The sequence below is a fragment of the Ursus americanus genome, chromosome X (assembly GCF_024610735.1).
Source record: "Ursus americanus isolate L20-20 chromosome X, mUrsAme1.1.p, whole genome shotgun sequence".
NCBI lineage: Eukaryota > Metazoa > Chordata > Mammalia > Carnivora > Ursidae > Ursus > Ursus americanus.
Genome location: NC_142164.1, coordinates 97,044,120 through 97,069,284, shown reverse-complemented (window position 1 = coordinate 97,069,284; position 25,165 = coordinate 97,044,120). Strand labels below are relative to the sequence as shown.

General features: G+C 42.1%; 1 protein-coding gene across 13 annotated transcripts in view; it reads right to left on the bottom strand.

Moving 5' to 3' along the window:
- Positions 1-2,282: 2,282 nt before the first annotated feature.
- DMD (dystrophin) overlaps positions 2,283-25,165 on the bottom strand; it is a 2,097,152-nt gene continuing 2,074,269 nt past the window's right edge. For 11 of the 13 annotated variants that reach the window (XM_087859359.1, XM_087859356.1, XM_087859363.1 and 8 more), the window contains 2 exons: positions 15,868-15,960; positions 2,283-2,789 (listed from right to left, as the gene is read on the bottom strand). In XM_087859359.1, coding sequence (XP_087715485.1) covers positions 2,692-2,789; positions 15,868-15,960 — 191 coding nt within the window. In that variant the 3' untranslated portion in view covers positions 2,283-2,691. Of the gene's footprint in view, positions 2,790-7,406; positions 7,439-15,867; positions 15,961-25,165 lie in introns of all 13 variants that reach the window. The other 2 variants (XM_087859361.1, XM_087859362.1) reach the window with 1 other exon arrangement.

Below are 25,165 nucleotides of genomic sequence, written 5' to 3'. Positions count from 1 at the left end.
GAAAGGACAAAAGTAGGAACGTGTGTTTGTAATTGCTTTCATGGTCATGATCGTTTGGAAGGAGACACAAGAAATTTAACATGTGCTCACCGGCCAATGTGCATGCTGTGGGAACAGGGTATTTTCACCACTTGGCTTTCTCGATTTTTCACTCGTCAACCATTTGAATGTACTACATAGTTAAAAATCAAAAATAAAGTACTGTACTCGGCACTTTTTTTGTAACATAACTGCGTGCTTTATTGAGATACACAGTAAAGCAGTAATATAATACAATAGTAAGGCATATATTTGGTGAAGTCTGATATGTTGTGAAAATGCAGTAAAACTGAAGTTTAAAAAAATAATTAGTAAATGTTACAGTGTTGGTGTTAAAACACAATATATTATGATACTCAAGTAAGAACGCAGTACCTGAAAACAATGACAGAACATGCCACATGATGTTTATGCTTCAGTTACGTTATGATTTACAGTTTAATACTTGGTGGTTATAAAGAACACGAAATAATGTCCAAATTATGCTTAAAATGTAGCAATAAAGCTCTCAGTTTTTATTCAAATATTTTGACAGACTCACTCCAGAACTAATGTCTAAAAGATAAAATGAAAAGATTAAAACAAAATTATGCACTCTTATTTATCTCTGCGTTTAGAATGAAACTTAAAACTGCTTAGTAGGGAGTAACACAACCCCATGTTTTTAATAGTGGTTAAAAAAAAATTCGCAGGGAAAGAAAAAGTCCAGTGTCACATAAAGGAAAAAAATGCAAGACTAAAACCAAATCTTTATGTCATTCTGTTACCTTAGAGCTTTGGGTTTTCTTTTGGAAATGATGATGGGGGGTGAGAAAGATGTTCACACGATGGACAAGTAATGAAGCTGTGAAATCAGGTGTGCACGATTATTAGGAACACCCCAAAACCAAAGTGAGGTAGAAATAGCATGAGAAGCCATGTTGGATGTTAATGATCATTAATAAAATAATAGACAAAAACCCGCTCCGCGAAAGTTAATGACGCTTGACCTAAGAGGTAACAGATTTGCACAATAATAGGTCACACGGTGATTTCTAGTGAATGAATGATTAAAAACAAACGAAAGGCTAAGATGATGAGAGAGTAAAGCTTGTTCCTACCAGTTAGTCCTCTTGGGTTATTCTCTTTTTGAACAATGTTTGTCGGCGTCTCTAACCTTCCTCATCCACCAGCAAGGGTTTGGAGTACCCTTTGGAACATGTGAATCCATCTATGTTTCCCCCTTACAAACCTGTGTGGAATTACTTGTAGAGAAATGTGACGTAGGGAAACAAAGCCCATGGGCTTCTGGGTGGATACTCGACAGGAGCGCACCGTGATGGGGCTGTCCTACACATCTTCCCAAGGGTCATTTTACATGAAGTCTTGTGGCATTTAAAAACTCCTTGCAATGGGGAAAAAATCTTTAAAAAAAAAAGGGGGGAAGAAAGAAAGAAAGCAAAAAAGCACCCCCCCTCAAATACCCACTGCTGTTTCACTGTGAGGAGAGGGAAGAGTGTGATTTCACTGTAATTACAAAGATCTCTACATATGGTTATGAACATCCAATCCTCTACTTCAAGAGTGGCCCCCTCCGTCCCAGGGGTCGGCTGCGAATCCACAGCCCTCCAGCCCTACCAGAAAGTCCTCCTTACTGTCTGGGAGTTAAAAATGTCTTCTGATGTCATGAGTTCCACTGAAGCATCATTACATGTAGATGGTGGCACTGCCAGCAGCGGGGCGCTGAATGTACCAACTGACGGCTTACTCGGACACAGTAAGTCCTGTGTATTCATTCCTCTGTCCCTTTAAAAAAAATTCAGTACCATAGCTGTCAGTGGAAAGTTTCAAATGAGAAACATCTGGAGCCCCAGACAATGTTTTAGTGTGGTAGTTGCCTCCTGGCTTCAGGCTCCAGGGAAAATTCCTTCTAGACCAAGCAGGTAAGCCTGGATGACCAGAAGCAATCTCTTTCCATTAGGAAGTGGCCAGATCATTTGAACAAGAAGTTTAAAAGGTCTCTAGAAAGTCAGATCTATTTATCTATATACCTACAGTATTTACATACTTCTAGACATATAGATGCGTAAAGCGAAAACCCACAGCCAGTCCCACTCAGTCACTGATTCCAAAAAGAGCGAAGTGATGCAGTCATTTGGTGGTGGTAGAGGAAGTCCTATCTTTCCTATGCTCGAAAAGAAAAAACCATGAATTTCATATGGATATCACGCTCAAACGATGCAAAACAATGCTCGGCCTCAAAGTGTGTGTGTGTGTGTGTGTGTGTGTGTGTGTGTGTGTGTCTGTTTTTAGGGGTTTTTATAAACAACTTTTTTTTTATAAAGCACACTTTAGTTTACAATCTTTCTTTATAACTGTTATAAATTTTTAAACAACCCAAAATGCGTTCCATATAAAGAAATGGCAAGTTATTTAGCTATCAAGATTTTACATGTAGTTTTCTTATAACTTTTTTGTACAATTGCATAGACGTGTAAAACCTGCCATTGTTAACAAAACAATAACAGACTTAGAAACTACTGAAATCTACAGTATAGTACCACTACCCTTCACAAAAATATAGATTTTTTTTCTTGTAAACTCTTACTGTCTAATCCTCTTTGTTGTATGAATATTATAAAAACCATGCGGGAATCAGGAGTTGTAAAACATTTATTCTGCCCCTTCTTCATCTGTCATGACTGAAACTAAGGACTCCATCGCTCTGCCCAAATCATCTGCCAAGTGGAAAAGGCTTCCTACATTGTGTCCTGGAAAACAAAGAGAGAGAGACGTGACACTAGGTGCAGATCACATCGCCCTGACTCTTGGCCATCTGGGAGCTCCTTCCCCACTTCTAGGTGAAGACAACACAGAAGCTGCACCGAGGGTCTACACAACAGGATTGGATCGTTCACCAGTTTCCAGGAAGAAGCAAAGCCTTGTTAATGAAGCCATTCCACGTTGTTAGTATCAGCTTAATACCAGATCAGGCTACTGTGGTCATTTCTGTGGAAAAGTGTCAGAGAACGCACTCCTCTTTCCAATGGAAGCTTCTAGCCCGAGGCTTCCACGGAGAAGCACAAGGTTCCCGTCAGAACAGGAGTATTTCCCGATGGGATGGACCTTCCCCGCCTTGTCGTGGGAGATGACTTGCTGTGCCCTTCTACTCGAATCTCGGTATCACCTCCCCCCATAACCGTCACCCCTGCCAGCGCCCGTATGTATTGTCATCGCCATTCTCATCACTGCCACCATGACCATGACATGGGGATCTTCCCTTCCATGCTCTTTCAAGCTACTGGCTCACGTCTAAGGCTACGGTGGAGGAGACTGTTTTCTCTCTGCTTTTACTTGAATTGAAAAACAAACTCTTGAATCGACCTTTTTGTATATTAACATTGGAATTTGGAAGCCTCCTCAGAAAAATCACTTTTCATTCCAAATGACTCCAGAGCCTAATTACAATCTGACCCACATGCAGAGCACGGATTTGGGTATCCGGTGAATCCATTTTTGTTCTCCTCCTAAATGGGGGTTAACGATCAGAAGAGCCTTTTAATAATAATGTGACATGACCTAGCAGTGGTCCCCCAGCATGGAGGCCAAGAGCAGCACCACGTCCCTTATACTCTGTGGCAGAATTCAGATCTAGAGGAAGATAATTTGAGACCTACTTTATGACTTGCTTTTCCTATATGTCCCGTATTTTTATATGGCTACTTTTAATTCTTGGACATTACTAAATCATTCTCCTCTTGGAGTACTGCGTTTTGAACTAAAAATGCTTTACGAGGCTATTACCACCTTGCCATGTATCAACTTTACGGATTCTCATAATTGTTAAAATCCCTGTAAACATTAAAGCCAGACTAGGGCAGGAATTCTGTTCTAGTATTTACTTCAAGAGACACAGCATTTCCCAGTACACGAGAGAGTGGGCGTGAAGGGGATTCAGAGGCAGGCACTTACCCAGTGACGGCACACAGCAAGATAGAACTTTACTAAAAGTTTCCTGCCCTTCGGCCATTTACACGAAAGTGATCACCTTTGTAAATCTTGCGCTTTGTCAACGCAAAGAGTTTCAGCGAGAACTAGGTAGGTTTTAGAAAATCACGTGCAAGATTTGGGTTGCGATGGCAAAGAATAAAAACTTGAATGAAGCGGGTGTCCTACTCCCAGAGTGGGCCGGGAGCGTGGCAGCCCTCAGCGAAGAATTAAAATCCTCTTTGGCTTTTCTAAAGCATAAAACCACTGGAGGACCCAGAGGGTTCTTTGCTGCTCCTTAGAGCTTAGAGCACCATATTCTACCTGACGCCACCAGGCCGAAGGGCTTCCTTTGCACCTGTTTTGGATGGCCCAGCAACCCTGGGAGATCCACCCAGTTATTCGTGTGTAACTGAAAACGAGTGGATGACCTGTGAAGTTTGAACGACTCGCTGTCTTAGCAGTGATTAGTGAAGCCGGTATAAAGAAAAGCCCAGACCCTTACAACCTGATACCTGAACAGAATTCACACTATTTCTCATCACCCACATCGAACGATAGTACAGTCCACCAGGGAGGTAGGGAAAGTATTACAAAACCGAAACCGAACACGGAAGAACTCATTTTTCCCACTGGCTAATTGATAATCATCAAAAAGTACCTATTTAAACCTGTGCGCTAGGGAACGTGGCATGCAGTTCACAAGTAAATGCATTTGTCGAGTACACAGCCAAGTGGTACTTCTACTCCTTGAAACGGTGTTGTTACTACCCAGAAGGAAAATTCTCGAGACTCTCCAGAGGCATCATTTCTAGGGGTATCTGCTGTTTAAAAAGTGACTAGGTAAAAGAGAGGCTGATTAGTCTCAATACACCACACCCCCTCCCACAGATCGTGAGGTGGCCTTTCACCTGTCTGGACGGTTTTCAATGTTCACAAATGACCTCAAGGCTCTCCCTGTGCTAGAAAAAACATTCAGAGTCACCTCACCGTATCTATAGTATGCCTTTGGTTACTTTATTTACAAACACCTGTTTCACCAGACTAGTGACGGCAGTGGTTTTCGTGGAGGTTTTCATTAGAGCCAGGAAAAAAATTCTATCTCTTTGACAAAATACTGCCCCAAAGAATCCTAACTCAATCCACTGGAGGCATCAAACTGCAGTGTGATATGGATACAGAAAACAGATTTGTATCCTGGTTCTAATATCCATATGTGTAAGGCAGAACATGAGTGAGGTCATTAATTCTACCTGACAGATTTTTCTAAAGTCAAAATGAAAACCTCATATTATGAATGTGAGAGGCACCAAGAAGCAGGCCGGATTGTGGGCGTTTGCAATCGGCTTCAGGCACAAGTTGACATAAAAATGCGTCTCTAGAAAGTATTCATTTAATCCATTCTTGAGCGAGGATTGTTGAACACAAAGGCACCATGCATTGAACATTAGGGCAGTGCCGTGTGTTTCCAAGTTGGCGCGAACTGCAACACATTTAGTCTCACAGGCCGCCGCTGCCTGAGGGAGTCGTTTTCCGCAGTGATTGGAACTGAGACTTTCTGGCAGAGGTCCAAGACCTCAATAGCAATCTGGCACTCTATTTTTTTTTTTAAATACAGTTCCCAAATAAATGGTTAGCATTCGCTTGGCCACAGCAAAGCCAGAGCAGTGCAGTGCAATTTGTGTCTGTTCTCTATAATTTCATCTTTGAAACACTGTCTGCTCTACTGTACCTTTGAGGTCATTTTTGTAACAACAACAACATGACTTTGATTCTCGCGTTTGCTGGAAACGTATCCGACTGTAATACAGCTCAGGTAATAAAGTTTCCGGATGCCTCTCTGACTTGGATGACACACGGGCTGGCCTTTTCTAAGGCTCGTCCATGACAGAAACATGTTCAGGGCGGTCAAATTCAGGTGCAGCTTTTTATACCGCGTTAAGAGAAAGTGTAAGGGGCACTTACCATAGGAATGAACCCAAGAAGCCTCACGTAAGCAGTACGTGAGCCAGGCAAACCGTCAGGAGCATTCACTGCTTCACCAATTCAGGTTTCCTCTGTTTCTCCTCCCAGCCTCCCCCTCCCCCCTCCCTAGGACCCCAGTGTCCCAGGCCTTGGAAGAGAGCACTGGTGCAGACACACTAAAGGATCATTAAATTCATTCGACTTGCATGGCATGGTGTTGGCAGACTTTCCCGTATGACTCCTTATGTGTAAATGAATCAGAGACTACTCTCGTCTAGCCTGTTGCTAAGGATCTAGAATGTTCTCATGTCAGCACTCTCTCCCAGAATAGTAGATGTTATGGCCACCCATGGAAGAGCTTTCCTTCTCCCATCCTGCATGCTAAACTCTCGGTAAGGACAAGCTTGTTTCCCTTGGGCTGTCACTCAACACTCTGTCATCTACTCGTCCTTTGATTAGGTAACTGAATGTTCAGACGCTCTTTCTGATAAAAGTATACAGCAGCTTTCCCTGAAAAACCTCACACCACATTCAGTGGTAATACTGTACCCTACCACCCCCTTTGAACCCATAAATAGGCACTTAAAACCTCAAGACTCCAACATTCAGTTTTTATCCCTGACTCGTTATGTTCTGTCTGGGTTTCCAAAGGCCAAGCGGAAACAGAGTGCTTTCTAAAGGTCTAGTTGACGTGATGTGAGGCTTTCCGACACCATTTTCTCAGGTGGCAATTCAGAAGAGTGTGGCTCTGGACCCTGACTGCCTGGATTCAAATTCTGGCTCTGTCACCTTGAACACACTGCTTAATCTCTCACTGACTCAGTTTCCCTGTCTATAAAATGGGGTTAAGAAGAGTACCTACCTCATAAGTTTGGCATGAAGGGTACCTTATGAAAAGGATGGCGAGTGCTTACAACAGTGCGTGGCGCACAGTAAGTGCTCAAAAAAAAATGTTAGAGTGGGAAAGGAGTGTAGGAATGAGGGAAAAAGAAAACAAAAACAAAATGAAGTCATTCCAGAAGAATAAAAAACCCAGGGCGCTGGCAGAAAATGCTAGGGTCCTGAAAGTACACAGAAACATGAGGACTCCTCAGTTCTGTTTGAGGCTAAATTCACGCTGAGGGTTCTGTTTGTGTTACAAATGGCAACAGATGATGAACTGCGGGCTAACGGCCTAGGGACTACCAAGGGTTGCCATTTTATAGACTCCTGCTCCCCCAACCCCTGGTCCTGTCGTCATGGTGATGACAATGGCAATGAACATTTGAAGAATGTTCCTCATGAGCCGCAAGTGGAGAGGTGACTACCATCCTTACGTGATGACACATGTAGTACGTACATGCGCGTGCACACACACAATTCTTACACAAACGCCAAACATAGAAAGCGCGATGAGACACACAGAAGCCGTGGCTGTGAGCCTGAGTCTCACTAACCTCTCTCATTGGCTTCCCAGGGGTATTTCTTCCTTTAATAATGGAGAGAGGAAGAGGCAGAGATATCAGAAAGGAAAAAAATGCATAAATATACAGTTTCATACCAGTTTTGCTGCTTTTACCAAACAAAGGTTGAGATGACAATTCATTTATTCCCTTCTGAAAAAAAAACAACAACAACAACCAGAAACAAACAAAAAAAAAACCCCAAAGGACACATCCAGTCAAATAACCTTTACATACACTTAAAATCAGTGTAAACAGATAACATGATCCAGGAGACATAACTTACAGAGTCCACAGAGTTCATGTGTTAACTGGATGGAAGCTGGCACAGCGCAGGAATCTGACAAGTTGAGCATTGTTTTTCAAGGACAACTTTAGAACCTCGAGCTTAATGTCCGAAGATCTCCATCTCTTCACTCTCAACGTCAATTGACAATACACCGAAACATAAACGGGAGTGGACTGTGTGTGCCAGAAGTCTGTACCCCAAATGCAAGGCAAAACACCACAGAGGCAAGACTCCCTCCCCTTGGGAGAATTCCTTCTATCTGGCGGAAGCTGAGCATGCCCGTGATGAGATTGGGGGCATTCGAGAAAATAGAAAAAAAAAAGGGGGGGAAGGAGAGGAGTCCCACTAATGGGCAAGCCCCAGGGCCAGATCCAGGAACGAACCCTCAACTTCCCGCTCATAATCCTACAGATACCAGGAGCCTTGACAGCGGCTAAAGAGCCACTGGCCTTGTTTGAGAGTCCTTCGTCTGTATGTGTTTGTTTATTTTCGAGAGGCAGGTTCTGGTCAAGTTTTCTATGGTAATATTTATAATTGGACTGAACACTAGCGACCTCCAACCATACCTAGCATGTCCAGGGCTTATAATTTCCTCTCATAACCAGGGCCTTCAAGTGAAATACTGGTTTTCAGACTCTGAGTCGAGCAATGGGATGATTCCTGAGACAAACTGAGGTGAAAGTCCAGGATTTAGAGCAGATAACAGCAGAGCTGTGGGAGACCCTGTACAGCATCTCCTGTCCCCTCCAGGGTCCCCCATGCCCTGCGGCTGCAAGGACAAAAGCACCCTGGAACAATGCGGGGACTACTCGTCCAGACCAAAGAAGTATGGCGCTACTATTCCAAAAGAAATATTTTACAACAACTCGGGTTCATGGTCTGAAACTTCTAGGGTACGTTGAAAGGGTTTCTAAGTAGGACTCTCCCTTCCTCCCTCTTTTCCTTCCTTCTGCATTTTCCCAGGTGAGTCAGAGATTTCTTAGAAGTATAAAAACTGCAGGGGCACCTTGGTGGCTCAACTGGTTGACTGTCCGACTCTTGGTTTTGGCTCAGGTCGTGATCTTAGGGTCTCGGGATCGAGTCCCGTGTCGGGCTCTGCATGAAGCATGGAGTCTGCTTGGGATTCTCTCTCCCCTCTCCTCTGCCCCCCCCACTCTCTCTCTCTCAAATAAATCTAAAAAAATTACAGAAATTGCATGCTTGATCATGTAAGTGTGTTCATGATATTCATGACGTTTCTCAAACCAGGGAAAAGAGAGAAAAAGGGGTACTGGCTCCTCTGTTGTGGGTGTTGCCAGTGGTAGGCCCATACCAGATGAAAAAGGGGAGGGGGGACAACATCATTTCATTCTTAATAGCTCGAGGAATCCCAGCGTGAATTACTCATCCATTCCTTTCCACTCCTTTATCAAGTCTTTTTTTCATCTTTGTATTTCGTGGTTATACTGTCTGGTAGTAGAATTCATTCCCTTCCCCTACAGGACTGTGAGGTCCTTGAGGCCCCAGGCCCATATATCGCCTACCCATCCTCTGTGTCTGTATCTTACAGTACCTCCTGTACCTCGACCCCGTGGGTTATCCGACGAATGCTGGTTGAATTGAATTAGTAAGGTAGCCCACCAGACCATGGTCAAGAGTCCTTTGGTGTTTGCAGCAACTTGGCCTTGCCCGTTACCCTTTAACTTTCGTGTCAAGGGCTGGTAACTTGTTTTGGCTTTGACTTTGGTCTATTTTTAAAACTTAAGAGCTTCAGGAAGGAGTGTTGTTAGAAGGCAATATGATTTAGTTTCAGAGTGTAGTTACTGGTTCCCTGAGTAATAAAGGTTACGGATCTTTATTCTACACCAAGCCACGTTCCAAGCTCAGTATCCACTGGCCGCTGCCAAATATGCAGCAGATGACTTGGGTTTTGTTTCGGGTACTTCTTCAGAACCCATGTTTCACGTACAGTGGACCTTCCAGAGCTTCGTTAAGCCTAGTCTCTTGCAAAATCTGCCATCATCACTTGGGTCCCAATGTGCTCACTACCACAGCACCAAAGGAGGTTCTGCTTTTTGTTTAAAGAAAGTTAAATAATATTTTCTACTGTAATGGACTAGTTTCTACACTGACAAAATAGAGGCTATTTTGGTTGTGCCACTTAAAAATACTCTTTACCAGTAAAAAAAAAATACGAGTGCCAGATAAGTTTTATTTCATGAATACATTCTTTGGAAATGAGTTTCCTTAGACCCTCACTTAGGGTGTCCATCTGGCAGTGTGGTATGTTGTCAGGAAATGAATCAAGAGAAAAAGGAAATATGCTGGGGGAGTCCTGCGTCTGAATAAAGGGCTTGGTCAGGTCTGGAGAAGTCAAGTTTCCTTAGGCAGTATGAACTTGAGATGACTCATTATTCAGGGTTAGAATCTCAGGACATGACTGTTTTGGGGGGTAGGTGTAGCCGCTTAATCTCTGTTTACTAACTGCAAAAGTTAAGGGAGAATGAGTCCCTTTTTAGGATTTCTATTTTATCACAAGGGAAAGAAGATTCAAATGGCTATATCTGAAATATTGAAACACGTACGCTCTCTGGTGAACATGGACGTAAATACACAAATCAATTCAAAGGCACAGTTTTGTTGAGCTGAAGGTTGATCAGCCCTGAGAAGCGTGTGACTGCATGTGCGGAACGAGCTAGAATGGGCAGCAGCGCACAGCAGGGGCTGGCAGACCTTCTGTGTAAAGGGCCGGACAGTGAACAGTTTAGGCTTTCCAAGCCACGCGGTCTCCATAGCAACTGTTCGACTTTGCCACAACCACTCCCTCCGTGGAGTGAGAAAGCAACCACCGACGATACCTAAATGAATGGGTGTGGCTATGTTCCAATAAGACTTTATTTATAAAAACAGGTAGTGGACCAGATTTGGCTCCTGGACTGTAGTTTGTTGGGCCCTGGCGTAAAGGAATAACAGCTCAAAATTGATGGACGCTGACAGGAAACAGAGTAGTGCCCGAAAGGGGACACGTGATCTTGTCTTGCTGCTGCTCTTCCAGAAAAGAACCACAGACAAGACTTGAATTTAGAAGATGGCAGGTTTTGCACAGCTGTTGGGTGGCTGATTTTTAGAGGCATTTAACAGAATGTATGTGGGCTTTATGGAGGGGTGGGTCATACGAGAGAGGATGGCATGGATGTTGGGGAGAAAGAGAACACGGCAGGTGTCACTAAGACATTGTACAGGCAATGGAAATACCTCCATAGCACTGTTAACTGTGTTTTGAATTGTCTTCTTGCACTAAGAGGTTGTCTTGGACTTTATGGTTCACTAATTAGCATATAGCGGCTCCTCAGTGTTAGAGAAGCCTACACCATGCCACTGACTAGGGAAGCATTTCTTCCGTAAACGCACATACATACGAAAATACCTTTGTCAGAATGCAAAACGATCAGAGACATAGGGACAAATCACTTAAACTGTTTATTTTAAAAATATGTTTATTGTGCATTCTACCCATGTACTGTTCCTACAGAATAAGGGTGGAGATTTAGAAAGTGCCTTATAGTAGATACTGATTTTTATGATAGTGGAATTCAACTTCCACAGATACTTATAGACAGAGGGACATATTACTGATAGATAAATAGATTAGAAATTGGCTAATGTTCTGTGTTTAATATACACCAAGCCACTGAAATCCCTCAAGTGCTTGCAAATAACTCTGTCAAGAGATGAATCAGGAAAGGCATCAGCATAAAACTAAACACGTGCACACTCACACCTCGAACACCCCGCAGTTTATACTGGCTAATATGGAGGGTGGCGTTGGCTAGCAGGTTTTCCCTAGAGGGAGGAGCATGAAACCCCTTTATTAATTTGGCTAACAGTTTAGCCAGGCCAGTGAGATAAGACCAGGGGTTTAACTGAACTTGCCGAATGGCCGTGAACAAGGCGCTTCAGACTTCCAGGGACTTTGAGTGAAAATGCAAGGGGAAGATCAGCTGAAACCTTAAGACTTGAAGCTGAAGTCAAGACTGTGGCAAAGGGTAACAAAAAAGTTGTACATTTTAAACACAAAACTCCCCTATTTATGTACTTTACATGTGTGAAAAGCGTAATATTTTATTTAAAAGGTCTTTTCCTCTGTGGGCAATTATCTAGCAGGGTTACGTAAACCACGAGGTGGTATTTAATAGCACATTTCCACTAAATGTCAGACCTCCGGCTCTGACATCTGTTTTGAGTTACTCAAACAGCTGTCCAAAACAGCTGTACCAACTGTGAACTTCATTCTTCCTAACACAGCAATGGGAACATGGGTGGCAGACTTGTCTTAGAGGCCGTTGTACTTTTAATCTACTAGGAGGGTCCTGGCAACAACATCCACGGTAAAACTTTTAAAATGTAACTTTTGAAAAAAGATGTGCACCTGGGCAAGGAAAACGGAGATCAGTCAGATCAGTATTTTTTTTTAACCGCTGGATCTGAATATCAACTTAGTGGGTTGCAACTAGCATTTTATTTTTAAATAAATAAAAGAGAGAAACAGTGTGAATTAATTGTAGATAGGAAGTATTGGTCCATGAATCTTTTGTTTCTGATCTTTGTGTGTGTATGTGACTAGACACACATGTGTGGTGTATATACATGGTGGGTGTATACATATGTGTGTGTATACACACACACACACACACACACACACACACACACACACACACACAGTGTATTTTATATCCTTAATCCAGTTTGAGATCTAAAATGTTTCTCCTGGCATGGATAATGGTCAAAAGGTCAAAACCAGAGTTTGGGTCCTCAGAAATACTAAAATGACCTTTCAGGGCCCTTCCATTTGGGATAGTCTGTAAGCCCCAAGTTGCTTAAGACTCAAAATTTTCTGCTTAACATCAACCTAGCATACCTCCCGATTGGTAAAACGGTCCCACTAAACCCTACCGTATATATATTTTCCATTCTATTTTACAATGATGAGACTTTTTATTCATTTGAATGTGAGGAGAAAAGGGTAGGCTATTGTGATTTAGAATTAAGAAATATGTATTAGGTCTTAATCCCCTTTGAGGTCACAGAGCTCCTAAAACCTTTGGTATTTCCTGTGAAGGGAGGCAGCAATGTATCTTTTCTAATGTTAACAAGGCAAGTCTTAGAAAGCACTAGGTACGCTTTAGGGGCTGAGTGCCAGGGGAGCCAACCCTGGGTTTAGAGGGTTGGAACTTTGAGCCCTACCCCCCTACCTCAGGGGAGAGAAAGGGGGTTGGAGACTGAGTGTAATCACCAATGGCCAATGATTTAATCAATCACACCTATGTCACCAGGCCTCCCTAAATACCCAAAAGGACGGGGCAGGGAGAGCTTCCGGGTTGGTGAAGCCTTGGAGGTGCTGGGAGGGCAGTGCACCTGGAGGGAGCATGGCAGGCAGCTCCGCACCCTTCCCCCCTACCTTGCCCTACCCATGTCTTCCATCTGGCTGTTCCTGAGTTCCATCCTTTCAGAGTACAGGGTGATGTGGTAAGGAAAACATTTCTGAGTTCTGCAAGCTGCTGTAGCAAATTAATTGAACTGAAGAAGGGGGTCGTTGGAACCTTTAAGTCTTTAGCAGGGGGTCGGAAGCCCAGGTGATACACTGGTCTTGCAACTGGCTTCTCAAGTGAAGTGGGGCGGTCTTGGGGGACTGAGCCCTCAAGTTGTGGGATCTGATGCTCTCTTTGCATAGATGGTGTCCGAAATGAGTTGGACTCTAGGATACCAAGTTGGTGTCGGAATTGCTTGGTGCTGTGGGAAGAACCCCCACATGTTGGAACTGGGTGTAGAATAGTAAAGACCCAGTAATAAGGCCTAATTTGGCATGAAGTGGTTAAAAAAATGTCAAGGTAATAGCATCAAAGAAAGAATAGCCAGATCCCAAATGTTTTCCTCAGGAAAATAAATTGTCTCAGGCCACCAGCCTACTATTGAATAAGTAGGAACTCAGTTAATGGAATTGGTCAGACAAAGCCTCCTTATTCCCTATTTGAGAACTCAAATTAGCCCTCAGGGGGAGGTATGTTTCCATAAGGGGGTGTATAATAAACACCATCCAGGAGGCCTGAAATTCCCCAAGTTTCCATGTAAGTAAATCAACATCATACAAGTGAATTTAACATCAGAGATGCTAACTGCCAAATATATCAGAAGAAGTCTATATCTCCTCTTCCAGGTGGCTACTTCCATACCCATGCAGTATCCAGCTTCAGGGACTAAAAGAGGGGTGCAGGGAGAGGGTGCAAAGACCTTCACCCTAAAGATAATGCGGAGGGGTCAGAGGCCCAGCACAAAAAGCTTGCCTGTAGGGAAGCAGAGCCATGAGCCCTGCCGGAGCCCCTTGTGCACTACACTCCGGTTGTTCAGATGGGAAAGAAAAGCCCAGGGCGCCAACACCGTAGCCACTAACTTCCCCCACAGCAGGTCCACAAGCTTGCAGTGGAAGGGGCTGGGACCAGGGCACCATCTGGGACCTTCGAGGGTTAGGTTGGGTCACCGGAAATAGGTGCTACATGGGGGGGGGGCAAAGTTCTAGCTGTGTCATCTTGAAGAAGACCCTTGCTGTGCCTAAGGTGAACCCCTCCTATTTAGGTCAAAGGGTGCTTCCGGGCTTCACTCATGTCCTAGGCCTGTCCCATACAGCAATAAAACTACACTATAATGGGAACTCTGGAAGTCTACATCCTCAGTCAACCATAAGCACCTTGAAGGCAAGGAATCAGACACTTCCTGTTTGCATCCCTAAGCCTCCACGGGGACATAGTAGGTGCTCTTAAAGGTTACAGGATAACGGGGAAAGCATTTGAATTCTGTCCAACCAGCACGTGGTCTTCTCCTGAACCATGGCATCCAGGTAGAGAAGACAGCCGAGAGAGTCCTGATGGAGACGAGGGTGGCAGGTGGGGGACGTGGGGGTGGAGGGAAGACAGAGAAGGTTCTAATGTGTTAAAATCAACACATCAGAGGCACTCAGCGGTGAAAAGATGGCTGGTGCAGACATTTAAAATTAGCTTCCCTGATGGTTCCTTAGCAACGCTCTAGCAGAATGCTACTGCTTTTAATGTGCACCGAACAGTGTTCGCTCGTACATCAAACAGCTAGGAAACGGCCATTGGTAGCCGACACCAAACAGAAAGATAGGAAAAACACATGACTCCCAACACCCTCCTCATTGCTCTTATGGAGAGGAAAAAATAAGACTCTCAGCTGCCCTTCCCTCTGGGGCTGCCCATTAGGGGTGCCAATCACTGGCCACAAAGACTTGTGTTCTCCCCTTTGGCTTGTCTAGGTTTTCCCTCCATTTGCTTACAGGTGGCTGCTGCCATTCTTTTTATTCACTCAAGGGAGGTGGGTTAGTGACTGTTTTATGTTAGAGCAATAAATTAAAATATTCCAAAATGCTAACAAAGGGAGCGAAACCTCCTTGGATGAACTAAGACATCTGAGTCTCCTACTGGCTACTGGGAAAAGCCGGTGTGCTGAAATGCTGCTTTTATATGAGGGGAAAAATACACAAGGTCAAAGTGATGGCGGGAAATAAGGGCATTCTATATTATTAAGATCTTTCTTCGCAAAGATCGTATTCTATCTATGGCAGTGAAACCAACAGCAGTAGGTTAGTATATAAACATTTAATTGTACCTATATTTAAGAATGGGGTAAGATATAATTTTTAAATAGAAAGGGCATCAGATTAGAAGTCCGAGTCCCCACCACCACTGTATACAAGGCATGTTCTAGATTTCACCATATTGTGTGGTAACTGAGTGTCCCCGGCAAAGGTGCCATCAGGGCATGAATTTCTTTACCAAACTCACAGCATCACTGCTCTTAAGTAAAACAGATCTCATAAATAACTCTTCAGACTAATGTGCAAAGCGAGTAAACGTGTAAGTCAATATTCTTATTTCTAGAGGCATCTGGATTCTACAGGTATCTGAATTCAACCAGAATCCCAAACCAGTCAATTCAGTCATCCAAAGCAGAACTTCATCCTGAAAAATACTTGCTTCTGACAACCTTCCCCCCCACGTAGGACTCTATTAGCACGTGCTTGTTTCAACATGGAAAATACACAGGCTCGGTGGGTGTGGAAACGGGAGGCCTAACTCCAGTAGGTGTGAGTTCCTTGCATGTCGTGGAGCTTACCTCTGGAGCTAGGGAAGGAGTTGTTGAGTTGCTCCATCACTTCCTCTAACCCTGTGCTTGTGTCCTGGGGAGGACTGAGCAGGTCTTCCTCGCCTTAACGAAAGCAAGCACAAAGAATGGCATGTTACACTTAAGGAAAACAGAGAGAAACTAGAGAAAAAGCCCATGATCACATTTAAAAAGTCATTACAAATTCATTTCCACTTGCTCAGAAATCGCATAAATAAAAATAACCCCCGAAGGCTGAATAATTAGGGAACGACTCCTTCAAGGGGAGAAGTACCCGCAGGGATTTATCTATGTCCTTGTCTTTGGAGAAGAAAACAGTTTTTCTCTTCAGAAGTTAAGATAAAGTCGACGTAAGTTTCTTATGCCCCATTAGTAAATGTGAACCGTTTTTCTTTGTAAAGTAATAATAAAAAAAGATCAGACACTTGCAGTGTGTCTCTTCAACACAAAAGGAGGTGAGTATGTGACATTTTGCCTTCACTTGATGAAGGTGAGGAAGGAGTGGCGACACAGAGGCGTTTCCCCCACTCTTTCCTTTGACATTTAACCAAAAATACAAACAAAACTCGAGTACCGCTGAAGTCTAATGGGTAGGGAAATACTCATATCCGAAGGACTGTGGATATGGGGGTTTCTGTGCAGTAAGGTCCCTTTCCTCTTTGTTACGTGGGATGATTTCATCATCATCATGTTTTGGGAGGCTTATAAAGGGGAAACTGTTTTTCTTTTCTGAGAATCTGTTTACGTGAGGAGAGAAAGAAGGTTTTGGATGCAAAGGAAGACAGGGATGGATGGTCCCTCTCTGGGAACGGGAGCCCACTTGTGGCTTAGCTGTTGATCTGTGTATCTCTACTGATGATTCATGTGTTACAGACATACACCTCCGACAGCATCTGCAGTAAGGGACACATTTCTTCATTGAAAACAAAATTAGTTTGAACTCTGAAAGTCTCTGGAAATGAAGTTCTTATAGTATTAACTTCCAGCTCTATTTGTTCAGTACATTGTCACTTCCATCGAAAACAAGGCCTTGCTTTGGCAAATCAACAGTAATGAACATGCTTAAGGACAACCTCAGGTTCACGTGTGACTTGGAAATAAGGCAGCCAGTGATTTAATGACTTAAGTATGCTTGTCCCTTCCTTTTGTTGGTGCCACTTGGATTTTCATCTGTGATTATAGTTCTGCATTTATTATTAAGTTTTCATTGTTGTTTTTTAAAGCGTAAGCTAAAGGAATCCTTGATGCGTTGTTCACCATTAAGACAAAAATCATACCCTAGGTGGGGAGAAGGCCGAATATCATCATTACAGTGGAGGGCTGACGGACCTAGGAGAGACAGAAAATCTCTCCTCCTGTGAGTCTCATGGTAACATACTGTAGAAAACCTCTTTCAAATGCTAAGGAGAAGAAATAAGTGCTGAAAAATTAAGATCACAAGATAGAAAAAGAAGTTGCGGTATCTACCTACCAATCCACACACACATACGACTTGCTTATATGTGTGCCTCTAGAAATGAAGACATGAAATAGAGCGTCTTTAGTTTTCTTTATTCCTGTGAATTTAAACCACCATTATCCGGAGAGGACGGGATGAACGAAATATTGCCAGGAGGAACAGAATCCTGACAACTGCGGGGATGCTTACATCTCTTTGTTCCATTACGGATGCAGATTTTGCCAACTTGTGGGACAGGAGGCACTTTTAATGGCAGTAAGTCTGCTTTAGCAATAGTATGCCTTACAGAATAAATCAGAACCAACAGAGACATTCATGAGCAACCATGTTAAAATTTCTGACAGTTTAATTACACCATACTGGAGCTCTCGGGACTGAATTGTAGTGTGTTAAGATTCAAACACAGTTCAGTGACAGGCCTGGCATTCCTCTCCGTGAATTATTTCAAGGATCAAACTTGAAAGCATAAACCTAATGATGTCAACCACGTTCATCTTTACAGATAAGCTATCTTCTGTAAGTCTCAGATATAAGTGTCCACGTGCAAATATAAAATTGGCTTGCTTTAGTGGAAAACTTCCATGACAGGGATGAAGGTATCCACTGAAACATTTTCCGAGCGCCAATTACATCCTACGTAGTACACACACAAGTCGAGTATAATCTTGTTTCCTTCTTTCCTCAAGATTTGCTCAGTAAAAAGTCCTTTGGGTTTAATCTCCTTTTAAGAATCAAACCCAGAGTCATCACATGGATGCACAAGTAGAGGTGAATCAACACTGAAAAATGCTTAATGGCCAATATTTTCTGTGTCAATTATACTGGAAAAGTTGAAACTGCTAAAAGACACTTGACATTCAAGTAACACCACTGGACTCTTTGATACTGAGCCAGATTTTTAAATGTCTAAAAAAGTAGCCATACAAATAAAACAACGGTAAGAGTAATTGATTTATACAAACATTTATCAGGAGCCCACTGTGTGCTCGGCACTGTTCTGAGTGCTGGGCACATAGCAATAAACAACAAAAAAGCCCCATACCCACGGAACTCACATCGTTATGGAGGCACACAGTCTAAATAAATAAACAGGTGAGTTATTTAGGTAGGTCAGATGATGATAAACCTTCAGAAGAGAGGATGAGTGAGGAACCTTCAGAACGGGGAGTCTTTCTAGGAAGCCTTCATTGATGAGGGGCAGTTGGGCAAGAACTTTAAGTCCACGAGGGCGTAAGCCATGTATGTATAGGAGAGAACAGCAAATGCAAAGACTCTGACAGGGGAGTGTGATGGGCTTGCTCAAACACCAAGAAAGTTAGTGTAGACAGAACAGAGTGGCCAAGTACTGGGGAGAGTATGCTTCCCTGGTCCAGGAAGTTGGACCTGGTCATGTGACCTGCTTTGCCCAATGGAATGTTAGCAGATAGAGGTAGAGGTTTTTATTTCCTTAGGTGGCTGGGCTTGTCCTCTTGTGCTTCGGTGCTATAAGGAGCACATCGCCCAGAGAGTCTGCTGATCCAAGAAGGATGAGGTAGGTGAACAGACCTGAACCCAATCCACAAGGTGGAGTCAAGCCTAGATGAGCTGCCGCAGAACTCCAGCCGACCAAGAGATGCAGGGATGACAAATACGGAACCGGAGAATTTTATAATTATTTTGTCACACAGCAAAAGGTGACTGACACATTTGTGTTGTAAGGCATCAAACCAGAAAGAAAGAAAGATTTATGGGTTTTCTAATCATATACTGTTGTGTAGTTACAACAGGCAACCCGGAAATGTATTTAACAATACCTGTGCCCACAAGTTCACCCCTCCCAAAAAAAAAGCCATTTATTTAACAAGAAAATATTCAGTCCCAACCGTACACACTAGGAATTCGGCCAGCCCTTAGTCCTACTTGACCGATTCACTGCCTGCTCGAACACTAGACTGCTAATGGTCAAGGGATTTCATACTTAGTTAATGACAGTACTTTGACATTAATCCTTCAATTAGATTCTACTCCAAGGTGATTCCCACAAACAAGCCCCCCCAAATCCTTTTTGAATTATTAGCCATAGCCTCCACAGCTTGTCTGAAGTTACATTTAAAAACATTAAAAAAAATGAACATTTCAAAATAAGACAGGATCAAGTTAAAAGAGTACCCTGATGTGGCCTAGCAGGAGATGCTGCTCAGCGAAGAAAAAGAAGTGAGATGACTCCATTTCATCGGAGAAGAAAAGAAATGGAATGGTTTGCTGTGGGCAGGATGTTCTTTAAAGTCTCCCGAAACTCACCATGCTTTTAGGCTTACTTGAAGCGACAGTATCCTATCTGACTCTATTCCCGTTCCACGACTGAAATGATAACGGTTCTACTTGCTTAAAAGGTAACTTCAGGGGCGCCTGCGTGGTTCAGTCGGTTAAGCGCCCGACTCTTGATTTCAGTTCGGGTCGTGATCTCAGGGTCATGGGATGGAGCCTTGTGTTGGGCTCCGTGCTGGGCATGGAGGCTGCTTGTGACTCTCTCTCTCCCTCTGCCTGCAGCCCCCAGCCCCCGACTCACGCGTGCACACACGCGTGGGCTCTCTCTCTTAAAAAAAAAACAAAACTGACTTGAGCTAGAACCAGTGTAGCTTATGCAAAAAGACTCCCAAATCCTTATTCTTGTGATTTTGCTGACACCTAAGCAAAAACTACTTCCTCTTTATGAAACAGGAGCTATGTATTAGAAAATTATTTTCTCTTAAAAGGGGGGCCGTATACAAGCAACTATGCTCATTATTTTTCTTTGGATTGCTAATCTAAATCACGTGTTTTGAATCAGTTTCCAACATGATATATGGTAACCTTATTCTATTTTTCCTGTTCTTCTCCGGTTTTTCAAAAAATAATTTATCTAGTATTTGATATTTAGCTTTAAGCACTTTTAAAAATTATGCTTCAGGGTAGCTGGTCTCAATTTTACATAAAATTGCTTTGTATAAGTTTTTAAATATATTTTGATATCCAGTGATGATGCTGATGATTGGCTGGCCAGTGTTAGAAGGATGGCGAAAGATACGGAAATTAGTAGCCAATATTCTTTTTTTATTATTGTTATGTTAGTCACCATACAGTACATCATTAGTGTTTGATGCAGTGTTCCATGATTTATTGTTTGCATATAACACCCAGTGCTCCATGCAACACGTGCCCTCAATACCCATCACCGGGTTACCCCATCCCCTCGCCCCCCTCCCTCCCGCAACCCTCAGCTTGGTTCCTGGAGTCCAGAGTCTCTCATGGTTTGTCTCCCTCTCTGATTTCTTCCCATTCAGTTTTCCCTCCCTTCCCCTGTGGTCCTCTGTGCTATTCCTTATGTTCCACACATGAGTGAAACCGTATGATAATTGACTTTCTCTGATTCACTTATTTCACTTAGCATAATCCCCTCTAGTTCCATCCATGTCAATGCAAATGGTGGGTATTCATCCTTTCTGATGGCTGAGTAATATTCCATTGTATATAAGAACATAAGAACCACATCTTTTTTTTTTTAAAAAAAGATTTTATTTTTATTTATGTGACAGAGACAGCCAGCGAGAGAGGGAACACAGCAGGGGAGTGGGAGAGGAAGAAGCAGGCTCCTAGCGGAGGAGCCCGATGTGGGACTCGATCCTGGAATGCCGGGATCACGCCCTGAGCCGAAGGCAGACGCTTAACAACTGCGCCACCCAGGCGCCCCATAAGAACCACATCTTCTTTATCCATTTATCTGTCAAAGGGCATCTTGGCTCCTTCCACAGTTTGGCTATTGTGGACATTGCTGCTGTGAATATTGGGGTGCATGTGCCCCTTCTTTGCACTACATCTGTATCTTGGGGGTAGATACCCAGTAGCCAATATTCTTTGAAATTTATTTTTATTGACATACAACATTCTATTAGTTTTAGGTTTGCAACATAATGATTTGAAATATGCACATACTGCAAACTGATGACTACCATAAGTGTAGTTAACATTCACCACCAAAATAGCTGTGTGTATTTTTCTGGTGATGAGAACTTTTAAGATTTACTTGCTTAGCCACTTTGAAATATACAATACAGTATTGTTAACTATAGTCTCCATGCTGTACATTACCTCCCCCAAATTACTTATAAATGGAAGTTTCTACCTTTTGACCACCTTCACTCATTTTGCCCACCCCCTGCCCATGGCCATCACTAATCTGGTTCTCTGTATCTATGAGTTTCCTTTTTTTTTTTTTTTGAAGTTCACATATAAGTGAGATCATAGATTTATTCTTCTCTTAGCATCATGCCCTCCAGGTCCATCAATGTTGCCACAAATGGCAGGATTTTATTCTCTTTTATGGCTTAATATTTCATTGAATTGTAGGAGTTCTTCATATATTTTGGATAATAATCTCTTATCAGATAGAGGATTTGCAAATGTTTTTTCCCGTTTCATAGGTTGCCTTTTTTGTGGATGGTGTCCTTTGCTATGCAGAATGTTTTTGGTTTAATAGAGTCCTACTTGTTTATTTTCACTTGTGCTACCTTTTCTTTTGGTGTTAAACCTAAGAAGTCACTGCTGAGGGGGATGGCAAGGAGCTCACTGCCTCTGTTGTCTTCTAAGAATTTTATCGTTTCAGGTCGTACGTTCAAGTCTTTAATCCACCTTGAGTTTTGTGTCTGGTATAAGATAGTGGTCTAGTTTCATTCTTTGGCACGTGGATAGCCAGTTTTCCCAACTCCATTCATTGAAGAGACTATCTTTTCCCCACTGTATATTCTTGGCTCCTTTGTTGTAAATAAATTGATTATATACGTATGGGTTTATTTCTGGGCTTTCTATTCTGTTCCGTTGGATGTTTCTGTTTGTTTTTAGTGTTGATACCACATTGTTTGGACTGGTATGGCTTTGTAATAGAGTTTGAGACCAGGAGGCATGAGGCCTCCAGCTTTGTTCTTTTTTCTCAATATTGCTTGGCTTTTGGGGGTCTTCTGTGGTTCCAGACCCATTTTAGGATTGTTTGTTCTCTTTCTGTGAAAAATGCCATTGGAATTTTGATAGGGATTGCATTAACTCTGTAGATTGCTTTGGGCAGGATGGGCATTTTAACAGTATTAATGCTTCTAATCCATGAGCACAAACTATCTTTCCTTTTTTTTTTTTTTTTTGCGCATCTTCTTCCAATTCTTTTATCAGTGTCTGATAGTTTTCACCATACAGGTCTTACACTACCTTAATTAAATGTATTCCCAGGTATTTTATTCTTTTTGATATAAATGAGACTGTTGTCTTAATTTCTCTTTCTGATAGTTTATTATTAGAATATAGAAACAACAGATTTCTTTATATTGATTTTGTATCCTGCAACTTTACTGAAATCATTTAACAGTTTTTTAGTGGAGTCTACAGGGTTTTCTCTATATAAAACACTTCATCTGTAAATTGAGATAATTTTTCTTCTTCCTTTGTGATTTGGATGCCCTGTATTTCTTTTTGTTATGTGATTGTTCTGGCTAGCATTTCCAATATTCTGTTGAATCAAAGTGGTGAGAGCGGGCAACCTTGTCTTGTTCCCAATTTTAGAGGAATAGCTTACAGTTTGCCACTGGGGAATAGGACGTTAGCTGTGGGCTTGTTATATATGGTCTCTATGATACTGACGCCATGTTCCCTCCGTGCCCACTTTCTGATAGTTTTTATCATGGATGAATGTGGAATTTTGCCAAATGCTTTTTCTTCCTCTACTGAAATTATATATGATTTTCATCCTTCATTGTGTTGATGTGGTGTGTCATACTGATCTGCAGATGTTGAACCATTCTTGCATCCCTGAAACAAATCCCACTTGATCATGGTATATCACCCTTTTAATATATTATTGAATTTGTTTTGCTAATATTTGTTGAGGTTTTTGCATCTATGTTTATCATGGATGTTGGCCTATAATCTTCTCCCCTGGCGTCCTCGTCAGGTTTTTGTATCAAGGTAATGCTACCCTTGTAAAATGTGTTTGGAAGTGTTCCCTCCTCCTCAATTTTTGGAAGAGTTTGAGACGGATATGTATTAACTCCTCTTTAAATGTTTGGTAGAATTCCCCTGGGAAGCCATCTGGTGCTTGACTTTTGTCTGTTGGAAGGTTTGCAATTACTGATTTGACCACCTCCTTGTTCTTTTCAGATTTTGTATTTCTTCATGATTCAATCTTGGTAGGTTGTATGTGTCTAGGAGTTTATCCATCTATTTCTTCTAGGTTGTTCAGCTGGTTGGTGTATAATTGTTCATAAATGTCTCTTACGATCCTTTGTATTTAGTGCAATCTGCTTTAATATCTTTTTAAAATTTTTAATTCCAGTTAACATACGTGTTATATTAGTTTCAGGTGTACAATATAGTGACTCAGCACTTCTGTACATCAGTGGTGCTCATCACAAGTGTACTCCTTAATCGCCATCCACCTATCACATCTTCTCTTTGATTTCTAATTTTATTTGACTCTTTTTTTTTTTTTTGGTGAGTGTAGCTAAACTTTTGTCTATTTTTATCTTTTTTAAAAAAATGAGCTCTTTGTTTCATTGACCTTCCCTTTTTTGATGCATCTGTATTTCCTTCCATTAACTCTGGACTTTTTCTAGTTCCTTGAGCTGAGAGTTGAGACTTTCCTTGTGTCTTAATGTAGGTATTTATTGCAATGAACTCCCTCTTTGAACTGCTTTTGCTGGCTCCCATAGATTTTGGTATGTTGTTTCCACTTTCATTTGTCTCAAGGTATTTTTTTATTTCTCTTTTTGATACACTGGTTGTTCAGAAGGATGTTGTTTAATCACCTATTTGCGGATTTTCCTGTTTTCTTCTTGAAATGGATTTCTAGTTTCAGACCACTGTGGTCAGAAAAGATGCTTGATTTCAATCTTTTCAAATGTACTAAGACTTATTTGGTGGCCTCTACTTTATGATCTTTCCCTGGAGAATGTTCCAGTTGTGCTTTGGAATGTGTTCTCTGTTTTTGGATAGAATATTTATACAATCTGTTAAATCTTTCTGGTCTAAGGTGTCATTTAAGTTCAGTGTTTCTCTACCGATTTTCTGTCTATAAGATGTATCCATTAATGAGAAGTGGGATATTGAAATCCCCCACCATTATTGTACTACTGTCAATTTCTCCCTTTAGGCTTGTTAATATTTGCTTTATGTATTTCAGTGCTCCCATGTTGGGTGCATAAATATGTACAAATGTCATATCTTCTTGTGGGACTCTGACCCCTTATCATTATGTAGTACGTTTGTTGTCTCTTACTATAGTCTTTGTTGCAAAGTCTATTGTGTCTGATGTAAGTATAGCCACCCCAGCTTTGTTCTAGTTTCATTTCCATGGAATATCTTTCTCTATCCCTTTACTTTCAGTCTGCATGTGTCCTTACATATGAAGTGAGTCTCTTAGAGCCAGCATATACGTGGGTGTTCTTAAAAAGTTTTTTGAGTATAGTTGACACACAATATCACATTAGTCTCACGTGTACAACATAGTCACCAAACTTCTCTATACCTTATGTCATGCTCACCACAAGTGTGGCTACCATCTGTTGCCATACAATGCTATTATGGTGTCACTGTGTTCTCTGTGCTGTGCCTTTTATCCTCGTGACTTATTCCATCACTGGAAGCCTGTTCTTTCCCACTCCCCTTCACCCATTTTGCCCAGCCCCCCACCCCTATCCTCTCTGGCAACCATCAGTTTGTTCTCTGTATTTATAAATCTGACTCTGCTTTTGTGTTTGTTCATTTATTGTGTTTTCAAGATTCCACGTACGAGTGAAATCATCAGGTCTTGGTCTTTCTCAGTCTTTCTTA